Source organism: Ammospiza nelsoni, chromosome 14 (assembly GCF_027579445.1).
Source record: "Ammospiza nelsoni isolate bAmmNel1 chromosome 14, bAmmNel1.pri, whole genome shotgun sequence".
Lineage (NCBI taxonomy): Eukaryota > Metazoa > Chordata > Aves > Passeriformes > Passerellidae > Ammospiza > Ammospiza nelsoni.
This window is the reverse complement of record NC_080646.1, coordinates 17,925,250-17,937,267: the sequence shown is the minus strand read 5'-3', so window position 1 is coordinate 17,937,267 and position 12,018 is coordinate 17,925,250. Positions and strand designations below refer to the sequence as shown.

The following is a 12,018-nucleotide window of genomic DNA, read 5'->3' as shown; positions in this document are numbered from 1 at the left end:
GGCAGGAGGGCAGAATTTCCCTGCTCCTGGTGGAGCCTCACTGGGGTGATATGGCCCCAAATCCCTGTGCTGTGCATATGTGCTTGTGGCAGCTAGGCAGGTCACCTGAGGCCTGTTCTCCCTCTCTCACTGTAGGATTTTGCTCAGCAGGAGGGATCACAGCAGCTGTGCCTCCCACCAGTGAGGTCTGCCCCTGATGGGAGATGTGTCTGGAAGAACTGCACAGCTCCACAGCCTCCTCTGGCTGTGCAGCCCAGGGTCATGGTGGGACAGGGCCACTGTCTGTACTTAGGGCCACCCTGGCTGATGAGCAGACTGAGCAGGGATCTGCACAGCTGGGTAGGACATTGCTGACATAAACCTACATTTGAGTCTTGGCTTGTTGGTGCAGGATTGGAAGAGGGAGGAAGGGAAATAGATGCTGCATTGAGTGCTCTGTTTGAAGGAGGGACCATTTTTGACTTTGAAGTTCACAGAACTGAAGTGACTAACTGGGAACAAGCTTCCCTGGTTGAGTATCCATCCTGTGGACAGTCCTAGGGAACATGTTGGTGTTGTGCCCTTGAGGGGACCAGCACAGGAGCTACTGTGCTTCATTTACTCTGTTTGTAGTACAGTTGCTGAGTCTGAAGAACAAACACAGGTGACTGGGAAAAAGGCAGGTCTGAAAAATCCCTCTTTTGTGCTTGGTTGCTGCTTGATCCCCTTGTGGTTTGATGTGCAAATTCTGTCTGTGACAATCCAAACTGGCAGACTCATATAAAATGCAGTAATAGTTGGGACACTCAGAGTGGGTGTGCAAGAACCCATTGGATTGTGTCTTATGTAGAAGTAACAGTTCTGGAGTGATTGTGCATGTTGGTTTCTTCCTTTGCTGAGAGTTTATCTGATTGCCATGGTAGGAGCTGTGTGCTTTGGTTAGAAAAGACATGCTCCAGACTGGGGAGGGGATTTCACATGCTTCTGACCCAAAAGCTGCAGCTGGTTTTACAGGTGTGTGTATCACTGGTTTGGATATGTTTGTTATTGTGTTATAGATAAAAACTGGCTCGTGCAGAAACTTCATGAAGGCTGGTGTGGTTGTGGGATGAGCTGGATGAGGAGCTGATTCAGCCTAAAATGGTTTTGGTTTTATTTATGCAGCTTTTTTCTTCTTGTATTTGCTGCTTTGTTGATTTGTTAATTTCCAAGCTCATGGAGATATTGGTGTTATATTCCCCAGATATTTCCCTGTGCAGAGCTGCCCTTTGAGATACTCACATTTGTCAAAAGCCTTACTCCTGAAAGGGAAAGCCCATGTGAGCTTTTATGGAAAAGTCTTCAGTGAGGGAAAAAAGGGACCTGATGGGAAACATGGAAACACCTCAGGAAGAGAAGTGTCTTTTTAGCTGACAGCAGCTTCTTTGAAGCACACTAGAGTCTTGCTGCATGTTTTCAGCTCCTTTCTGGATGGCGTGTTACAGCTGCAGGATTGGTAACAGCGTGATTCCGGCTTGGTCTCAGTCCCAGAGTGGAGCAGACACTCGGTGGTGAGGAAAGCCAAGTTCCTCATGCTTCCCAGGCTCTTAGAGACCACCCCTCTGCTGGGATTTTGGGGAAGGTCATGAAGTGACTCGCCCAGTGTCCCTCTGTGAGAGCAGCATAGATAAAATATGTTATTCCTTAAGTTTTTTTCTGTCTAACTGCTCCGGGTTTGGAAGTATTTTAAGGCCTGACTGAAGAGGATCTCGATGTCCAAAGGGAAGAATTAAATCATGTATTTCTCTTGACGTGCTCTGTCTGCCTGCTGTGGGAACCCTTCCAAGTTCCCCAGGCTGTTGGGGTCCCGTGCTTGCCCTGCTAACGGTGCTCTCTGTCCTGTGGACAGGAATGCCCGAAATGCCACGTCACCATCGAGAAGGACGGGGGCTGCAACCACATGGTCTGTCGGAACCAGAACTGCAAGGCGGAGTTCTGCTGGGTGTGTCTGGGCCCCTGGGAGCCCCACGGATCTGCCTGGTGAGTTCGGGAGCGCGCCTTGCTGGAAGGGCGAGGAGGTCGCGGTGCAAACGGCACGGATTTGGACTGAAATCTGTGGAATCGGTGTCCTTGTTACAGGTACAACTGTAATCGCTACAATGAGGATGATGCAAAGGCAGCAAGGGATGCACAGGAGGTGAGTCCATAACCTTTGGTGATGAGGGAGATCATCGGCCCTGTGCTGTGCTTTCTCTAAACCTACACATCTGCTCTGAAGGAGTTCACGGATTCGGGCACAAATCCAAAGGACAGTTAAGTCTTTTGACTTTTAAGATAGGGATGGCTTTGCCTGCTATGTGCTTGCTACCTTTGTACATCCAGAGCACACAAGTTGAACCATGCCCGTGGTGTTAGTTTTTTACAGCTGGTTTGTCAGTGTGAGGAAAATAAGATTAATGACTGTGTATTGAGTCATCTTCGTTCTCTTGTTTAGCACACGGTGCCTTTCCCCTGCTTTATAATCAACCTGAGATTGCCCTCTTAGCCCAAGCACAGTAATTAGAATTCCTTATTAGCAAAAGACCCCCCAACAAAACATCATCTTCTTTCTTTTGTCATGACACTGGAAACATTTGAGTGCTTTACCTTGAGTCGAGAGGCTGAAATACAGAAGTGATGAGGCTGGAGCAGTGTGATTGTAATTGCTTCCATGGTTGGGAGTGAGGATGTCAGAGCTGTGCTGGGAAGTGCCCGGGGCGCTTCCCAGGGTTAGCGGGGCTGCGCGGAGCTGTCTGCCCAACACGACAGGAGAGAGGAGCCTCCTTTGGAAAGGAAGCTCATTCTCTGGATCAGGAAGAGCCTTGTGAAGGGTTTACTTCTCTTGCAGCCATTACTTTATTTTAACTATTTGTTTTCTTTCTCCCTAATGGGAATTAATGCAGCGATCCCGAGCAGCCCTGCAGAGGTACCTGTTCTACTGCAACCGCTACATGAACCACATGCAGAGCCTGCGCTTCGAGCACAAGCTCTATGCTCAGGTGAAGCAGAAGATGGAGGAGATGCAGCAGCACAACATGTCATGGATTGAGGTGCAGTTCCTGAAGAAAGCAGTCGACGTCCTCTGCCAGTGTCGTGCCACACTCATGTACACTTACGTCTTTGCCTTCTACCTCAAAAAGAATAATCAGTCCATTATCTTTGAGGTAGGAGAAAATGGGGTTGTGAGGAATTCAAATTGTAAAACTGAGGAAATAAGATTTAATGCTTGGAGGGCTCTAGTCCCCACTTTTACCCAAGTTAGTCTGGTTTAATTTTCTCTTGTGTCAAAGTTAGAGGTTCTCTGGGTATTGTGTAGGATGGTGTGTTAAAGGAGTCACAGAATCACAAAGCTATGGCTGCCCCATCCCTGGAGGTGTTCAAGGCCATGTTGAATGGGGGTTGGAGCAGCCTGGTCTAGTGAAAGGTGGCCCGTGGCAGTGATGGAACTGGATGAGTTTCAACGTCCATTTCCACCCAAAATCAATCTGGGATTCCATGATATCTAATCCTTTTTTATTTTGGTACTGATTCCAATTGCGCTGAAATAAAAATCTCCCCCTTTCCTTTACCTCCCTCAAACACTTTTTTTCTCTTATCTCTTTACAGAATAACCAAGCAGACTTAGAGAATGCTACAGAGGTGCTTTCTGGGTACCTGGAGCGAGATATATCCCAAGATTCGCTGCAAGACATAAAGCAGAAAGTACAGGATAAGTACAGGTTTGTGTTGGAATACTCCTTTCTCTCAAAACAGCCAAAGAGTGTTGCCATGCCCTGTGTCAGGTAGTGACCTGAGCACTTGCCAAGATACAGTTTCTCCAGAGCCACATCCTTGGGAAGCTGTTTGTTCTTGGCTTTGTGCCACCCATTGTGATCAGCCATTCCCTGGATCTCTGAGAGCAGCAGTGCTGTCCTGAGCCAGCCCCAAATCCTCCGGGTGAAGCCCTCACGCAGATGCTGGCACTGTGGTTTTGTGTCCCAGCTCTCAGGGGAGGTGACAGCCTGTGGGGAGAGGCTCCCAGCTCTGCCTTCCATCTGCTCTGCAGAGCAGGAGCTGGAAGATTCAACCCCAGAATGGAAAAAATCCCATGTCCAGAAGCAATGGCTCTCAGTACACTGCTCTTCCTGCACAGAAGGAGCATGTGGGAATGGCCAGCACCAGACTGGGATCCACAGAGCCAGGGCCAAAGAACAAGGAGTGACTTTGTTATTCCAAGCTGCCAGCTTTGGCCTAGGATGAGCTGCCAGCAGAGAGCAATTGGCTCTTTTAATTGTCTGCTGGGTCCATTTGTGCAAAACGTGGGTGTAGGAAAGCTGTCCCCGAGGAAGAGGGATAGAGCAGCCTGCCCAGCTGGGAAGGGGAGCAGGGACTGGGGTCCAGGTGACACAGATGCCAGTGCTTTGTTCAGTCCCAGGAGAATCATTTCTGCACAGTGGAAAAGTACAAAGCTGAAAATGCGGATGAGTCACAGGATTAGGGCTTGCATTTCTGAGGCATTTTGCCAAAATCACTGAATTTGTTATGCCTGGTTTAGGGGGAAGAAAATATCCAAAGTAGGGTGAGCTGTAGGACTCAATGGACTTTGGGGCGTGGCAGGAGCTGTTAAGATTTGGTGGCTCATTCTGTACAACTTTGGCAGCACAGCTGGGGCTGGACAAGACTTTCCTGACCTTCTTTTTGGAGACATTTTGTAATTTACCCTTTAAGGCCACCATTAATTTGATATTTCAGATGAAGCTGCTTGTTTACTTCAGTCCTCTGAACCTGGATGCTTTTGTAGGGGTGAAATTACAACCTAATATAGCCTGAATCGCTTGGAAACAGTATCCCAAACCTGCCTTCACATTTCTGGGAAGAAAATACATCTGTCAAGCCCGTGCAGGTCCCTGATTAACCAGTTCAGTCATGTCTTAATCATGTCCTGCACGGTGCCCTTTGATGCAAGACTGGGAGCAGGATGTCATCAAGGTGGGTTTAAAGAGCTCTGGGAAGCTGCAGGAACTGCCCTCCAGGCTGGTTCAGTTTCAGCTGTTTGGATCTCTTTGCTTGCAAAGACATATCTAGAAAACAGGATTAAGCCCCCCACACCCATCCAGCAGAAAAATAACTAAAAGCAGAGACCACGTGTTTGCCATCACATGCTCCTGAAAATCAATGGGACTTTGTGCACAGGGGTTTCTCTTGACCAGCTGACAGCAGTGAGGGGAGCCACAGCTGCTCTGATGGATAAATCAGTCACTCTGATCAGGTCCTGAGCATTAGGTGAGGAATTGCTGCCAGTTGTCAGTGTGTTGGGATCAGGGACAGCTTCCCACTGGGAGGTTTCTCCTGAGGGATGTGTGACCCCTGCCAAACAAGCCAGGTTCCCAGCAGCCAGAACCTCTCAGATGTTTATTTAGAGTTTGCTCTTGGAACCTGAATTTGTTCAATGTTTCTGTCCTTTTTGTCTTCTAACACACCCAAAATTACATCCTTTGCTGTTCTGTGATATCCCTTTTCCTCAGGATCCTGGGAGGGCTCTTGGATCAGTTTTATGTGCAGCATTTTTCAGTCAGAGTAGGTGGGAATACTCCCTGGGTGTAGTGTCCCCCTGAGAGCCACATGTTGGGATGTGAGGTGAAACCTGCTCTCCAGCCAGACCAGTAACCCTTGGGACTGCTTCCATCTCCATCTACAACTGTGTCAGTGCTCCTGAGGTTTTCATCCTGGACTGGTTTGGGTTGGAAGGGATCTTAAATATTGTTCTACCTCCTGCCATGGGCAGGGACACTTTGCACTAGACCAGGTGGCCCCATCCCACCTGGCCTTGAACACCTCCAGCCAGTTTTTTCCCCAGCTAACACATGGCTTTTTGTTATCCTGATGGGGCTTAGAGCAGGCAGCCGGCTGTGTTTGGGGAGAGCTCATCCCATTCCATGTATCTCCACTAACCTGTGCTCTGACTTTTTCAAACCACAGCTGCTGCTTCCTCCTCCTCCAGTTATTCCTGAAGGTTTCTCAGCTGTAGAGGTTCTGGGGATACTTTGGCCTGAAAAACTCTGAATTTGCACACTGGTTTCCAGGCAGGGACCTGGAGCTGAGTGACTGGAGCAGCCAGTGTTAATTAGCACTGTTAGCAGGCTGTAAATACAAACTCCCTTCTTGGGAGATCACCTCTTTTGGAAGTGTCTTGGTTTGGAAAGCCAGGAGTCTGCGAAGGAAGGCAGGAGCCTCCCCTGAAATGGAGAATGTAAACACCCCCCCCCCGAATTGCTATAAATTTTAAATTAAAGGGCTCTCAGGTAAAAAATATGGGAGCAAGAAATAAAGTTCTTTAATAGGGAAGAAAATAAAAGGATAAAATAAACAATGCAGTGAAGTAGAACAACACTGACAGAGTCAGATCACCACCTGACACCCTGTGGGTCAGGGTGTTGGCAGCAGTGCCATTGGAATTGTGGCTGCAGCCCTCCTGGAGTGTCCGGGGTGGTTCTGATGGAGCAGGGATCCTGTAGGAAGGTGCAGTCTCTTCCTCTGAAAGTCCAGTGGAAGAGGCAGCTGCTGTTCCTGTGGGGAATCCAGAGGAGAAGCCGTGCTGGTGTTCAGAACCTCTGGATTATATCTGGGTAGCAATGCTTGGCTCCTCCCTCTGGGCTCACATCTCCCAATGGGATGCTGTAGTTCTTATCAGCCATGCAGTGACATTCTATAGCCTCTTATCAGCAGGTGTCTCCCTGGAGGGAGGGTTGATAGTGGAAGAGATAAGGAAGACTGCCCACTGAGCAGAAGCCAACTGCCATCCAGATGGCAAATAGAATAGAGTTTGCCTTGCAGTCTGGGACAGGATGTGAGGCATGCTGTAGGTTTGGATAGCTTGGTGCCAGGGCTATTGGAATAATACCAGTATAGCTGCATGGGATGTGCCTGAGCTTGTCTGGCCCTTGCTGCTTGACCAAAAAGGGGCAACTGTGGTGTTTTCACCTCAGAGACACTGCAGGTGAGCACGTGGATGCAAGTCAAGGCATGGAGGGGCGCTCTGGTGGCTCTGGGATGGAGCTTCCTCCCATGGAGGGGCTGTTCCTCAGGTTTCCCTCTGCTGGAGAAGCTTTAAGACAAAGGTGAAGGAAAGGAGTTGGTTCTGATGGAGGGTTTTTTGGATCCAGAGCTTTATTCTGGCCCAGCAACAGCTTCAACAGAACTCTCCAAACTGCATGGTTGCTGTTCCTTTTAACCCCGGGGAGAGGGGGAGGGAAGGAACACGGGGACCATCAACCAGGTACAGGAGGGAAGGTCTCAAAGGACACCTGGATGGCCCAATGTCCCCCAAGGGTAGAGAGCATCCTTTGACTCTGCCAATCACCCCACACCCTTCTGGAATGCCAGGACTGACAGACAGTGCTGGGCAGGGGTCAGGGATGGGAAAGGAGAGGTGACTGACACACCTGGCAGGGAATCACCATGGGAGGAACCGGGTTTCTGAGGTAAATCCTGAAATCACAAGGCAACAAGGGCTGCTCCATGATTCCTGACAGTGCCTTTTCCGTGCTGTCCCTGTCCCCTGCTGCTCCATGATTCCTGAGTGCCTTTTCCACGCTGTCCCTGTCCCTGCTGCTCCATGATTGCTGATGTGCATTCTCCACGCTGTCCCTGTCCCCTGCAGATACTGCGAGAGCCGGCGGAGGGTTTTGTTGCAGCACGTGCATGAAGGCTACGAGAAGGACCTGTGGGAGTACATCGAGGACTGAGCCCGGCCCCGCAGCAATGAACTCTGAACCCTTTCCCATCCTAGAGTGCTCATGCAATTCCAATAAAACCCACCCAGGGCGCTGCTCCGCCTCTTACACCGCTGGTCTGTAGTACCGGGATTCTGTTTTGTTAACAGAAAAATTAAGTAAATTATATTGTAATAAAAAAAAGGTAGATAAACCATTGTACAACAGTATTCTAGGCGGCCAAGAGTGTGACAGACGCACTAAAAAACCCTCCAACTTTAACTTGTAACGTAGCTTCATCCTCCAAGCCGACTCCTTTTTCTTTTCTCTCTTTCTTTTCCTGTGTGTAGTACAGATGAAACTTAAACCAGTTTCTTGACACTGCTTTTCATGTCCAAACCAGCCATTTTAATGGACTTTGGTAAGGGGGGTGGCTCTCCCACCCCCCTCCTCCTCTCTGCCACCCAAATACATGGATGAATGTGGATTGGCTCATTGTAAAGAGGATTTTTGGGGAGGGAAGGAGGGGGGTACACAGCAAGGAAAAAAAACCCCAACCTTTGTATATGACTTTTAAAACAAAAAGAGGACAACACAGTATTTTTCAAAGTTGTATATAGCGCATATGCATGGACAAAGAGCAAGCGTGGCACGTGTTTGCATAATGTTTAATTACAAAAAAATATTTATTCTTTAAAAATCTTCAAGATTATGTCTATTTGCTGTGCATTTTCTTTCAGTTTGATTGTTTTGTTTGGTTTTGTTTTTTTTTTTTCCCTGGGCTGGGGTGGGGGAAGCGTGTGCTGGTGTAGTGAATATATCTATATATATTTTTTTTTTTTTTTCTTTTTGGAAGGCTTTTTCCAGAGCAGTTGGGTTTCTCCTCTTCCTGCAGTTCCTTTCTGTCCAGGGCCTCCCCCAGGTCTGTGTGTGTATCCATTGCTGGCGACGGACGCGGCCCCTCGCAGCTCCTGGAGCTCTGGTTCAGGATGCCTTGCCTTTTTCTTGGTTTATTTTTGGCCCCAGATCTATCTTTACCTGCCCAAATCCAGCTCTCTGTTCCCACTGGTGCACGCAGGACACGTGCTGTGATCCCAGAGGAGGCGTGTGAGTGCGTGTGTGTGTGTTTGTGTGTGTTTAGAGATTTGTTTTGGATCCCGAGGCAGGACACGGAGGGGTGTTTTGCACCACTTCTCCAAAGGCTTCCTGCGAGATTTCGGCTGTGGATCTCCTCTCCCTCCACCTTTCATCTGTCAAATGGACCCTTTCTTGCTGTTTTAATTTTCACTTCATTATAACGAGTCGTAACATGGAAAAGGAAAGCTGATGGAATTGTCTTTGTGTTTGTTTTGGGCTCAATCACTGGGCGTCCTGTCCTGGTAACTATTTAACACTCCATCTAGTGCAGTAGAAGCTGAAATCAGCGGAGTATTTTTCAATTAAAAGGGGAAAGAACTAATGAGTTTAGCTACTGAGTCCATTTTTATGATTTCTGTAACAAGAGCTATGTTAAAGTAAACAATTGGTGGTGGTTTTATTAAATTTACTCCTGTATAGGAATTCCTTCTGTGGTATTTTTCGCCAGGCAAGTGTCCTCCAAGCCTCCTGCCGCTCTGCCAGCTTCCAGGGGATGGAAGTTGTGAAGGGATCAGATGAAAAACGCAGATCCCAGGCAGGGCTGTAACACGGGATGCTGTTTCCAGCTGGCAGCGGGCTCACTTCGCCTCCCTCACCGCTCCTACCGACGTTCCACAGATGTGGTGTTGTCCCCGTATCCCTGCTTTTCCCTTTATTTGCCCTGGAAATCAGACGTGGTGTGGTTTTGTCCCTGTTTTTCCCTTTATTTGCCCTGGAGATCAGAGGCGAGGGAGTGCAGCCTCTTTCCCCGTGCTGTTCTGGTGCTGCTGGAGGGGTGGGATGGCGCAGGGCTGCGTGGAGCGGCCGTGCCCGTGTCCGTCCCTGCTATTCCCGCTGGGAATTCTCTGTCCATGCAGTGAAACACTTGGAAGCTGGGCTGGGCAGGGCAGGTACAAGCACAAAGGCGTTGGGTTTTCACTCCGCGTCCCCCGAAAGGAAAACGCCAGGGATGAGGGCACTGCCCCCAAAGGGAACCCGCTCTGTGGCGTCCTCAGTCCCCATGGCTGTGGGTAAACAGAGACAGTGACAAAGCCCTGTTCTGTGGGAGAACCTGCTGCAGCTCCTTTCCCCCGGGTTTCAGGCGCTCGCAGCGAACTACCATCCCCACAGACGCTGTGGGAATATAAAGGAAAATAAAATCCGCCATGCCAACCTCCCTCCCTGCTGCTGCTGTGGGGCGGGGAGGGAGCGGGGCCGCGGCCGCTCAGCGCTTCCCGGGCTATCCCTTCTCACTGGCGGCCCAATTTCCTTCTACACCGTGGAGTTCCGAATAAAACCTTCCAAAAGCCGGACATTTTTATTATTTCTGTGTTTTTTCGGGTGTTTTTCAGGTTAAACGGGGACCGGGATTGATGGGGGAGGGGGGGGGAAGAGTCTTCCCGCCGTGCCCCGCGCGCCATGGCCGCGCCGGAAGTGGCGGCGGTCGCCATGGCAACCCCGGCCCGCCGCGGCCATGGCGGAGCCTCAGGACGCCACGGTGAGGGGAGAGGGGAGAGAGGCACCAGGGCTGAGGTGGAGAGAGGGACGGGAGGGGACAGGGACGGGAGGGGACGTGAAGGGAAGTGAGGGGTGGCAGCGGCGGCGGGAAGTTCTTTTGAAGAGCGAGTTTTTAATCTGCACACTGGGTATGGAAAACGTGAGGGAACTTCAGCCTGTGCTGAGGTAATCAACGTTAATTATCGATTATTAGGTACTGGAACAGGGGAAAAGTCAAGGAGATGGGGAAAGGACTGCAGCACAAGGAGCGGCTGAGGAAGTTGGGGGTGTGCAGAGAAAAGGAGGCTCGGAGAGACCTCAGAGCCCCTGCCAGGGCATGAAGGGGCTCCAGGAAAGATGGAGAGGGACTGGGACAAGGGATGGAGGGATGGGACACAGAAAGTGGCTAAAAGGTGCAAAAGGGCAGGGTTAGATGGGATATTGGGAAGGAATTCCTGGCTGTGAGGGTGCTGAGGCCCTGGCACAGGGTGCCCACAGCAGCTGTGTCTGCCCTGGATCCCTGGCAGTGCCCAAGGCCAGGTTGGACAGGGCTTGGAGCAGCCTGGGACAGTGGAAGGTGTCCCTGCCCATGGCAGAGGACTGAACAAAATGATCTTTAAGATCCTTCCAACCCAAGCCATTCCATAATTGTTTAAGTTTTTGGGGTGGAGAGTGGTTGCTGTGGAGCCCCTCAGGGGTCAGTATCAGGCCTGGGTTGTTCAGTGTTCTTAGAAATTACCTGGACAAAAGGATGGGTAGAAAGTTACTCAGGTGAGGAGGAAATAGGAGAAACTCCAGGAAAGTCTTAGCAGAGTGAGAGGACTCAGAATGATGGGTGTGCAGATTAAAAAAATTGCAATATGTAAAAAAATGAGGTGATTGTGCTGGTTATTCCTGCTGAGGATGGAGTGCTCAGAGTTGGGTAAATCCGTGAAAATCCAGCTCAGTTTTTCACAATAGGAATCTGAAAAGTCATTAAAATTTTAGAAACTGTTAAGAAACAAAAAAGTAAATAGTAAAAGAAAAAAAAACAAACAAAAACAAAAGGAAGAGCCTTTCTTGGGTTATTTTTCATGTCTCAGCCTCTCTGATCTGCCCCATCTCCAGTAAAGAAAAAGATGCAACTAGAAAGTGTTCCCAAAACATTCCAAGGAACAAAGATTGTCTGAATCTCTGATTTTAAAAATTATTTATTAAGGAGAAGGAAGGTGACACAGGTGTATAAAATCCTGTGTTGTGTCTTCCCAAAAATCAGAAGGAAAAATAAAAATACTTTCCTGTGTAAGCCCATTTCTCTTCCATGAAGGTTTGATGGCTGATGTAAAGTAAGAAAATCATATAAAATTAATGTATTTTCCACAGACTGGGAGCTCTGGGCAGTGTTTGCTGGGGGAGGTTCCCTGCCCTCCATGTGATGGGACATCCCTGTGCTCACATCCTGTGCACTCGGATGATTCCCAGGAACAGCTCTGCCTAATTAACATCATAAATGTTTGATGATAAATGGCTTTGACTTATTTTCTCTGTGATCTCTAATTAGGTCCTTAAATGCTCCAGTATTGTTTTATTTTGCAAGGTAAAGATCACTTTGGGATGCAGGTGATCAGAAGTGACCCCACAACAGGGATGTGCTGCACAATGGGGGTGTTTATTTAATCAGAAATCTCTGCCTTGCTTGGCAGGGCAGAGTTTGTCCAGCAGCAATGCTGCTATTTTT

General features: G+C 49.1%; 1 protein-coding gene across 1 annotated transcript in view; it reads left to right on the top strand.

Moving 5' to 3' along the window:
- ARIH1 (ariadne RBR E3 ubiquitin protein ligase 1) overlaps positions 1-9,248 on the top strand; it is a 51,665-nt gene extending 42,417 nt beyond the window's left edge. Inside the window, exons 10-14 of the mRNA XM_059481841.1 lie at positions 1,868-1,998; positions 2,098-2,155; positions 2,901-3,161; positions 3,604-3,716; positions 7,637-9,248. Of these exons, the coding sequence (XP_059337824.1) occupies positions 1,868-1,998; positions 2,098-2,155; positions 2,901-3,161; positions 3,604-3,716; positions 7,637-7,721 (648 nt within the window). The 3' untranslated portion in view covers positions 7,722-9,248. The remainder of the gene's footprint in view (positions 1-1,867; positions 1,999-2,097; positions 2,156-2,900; positions 3,162-3,603; positions 3,717-7,636) is intronic.
- The last annotated feature ends 2,770 nt before the right edge of the window (positions 9,249-12,018 follow it).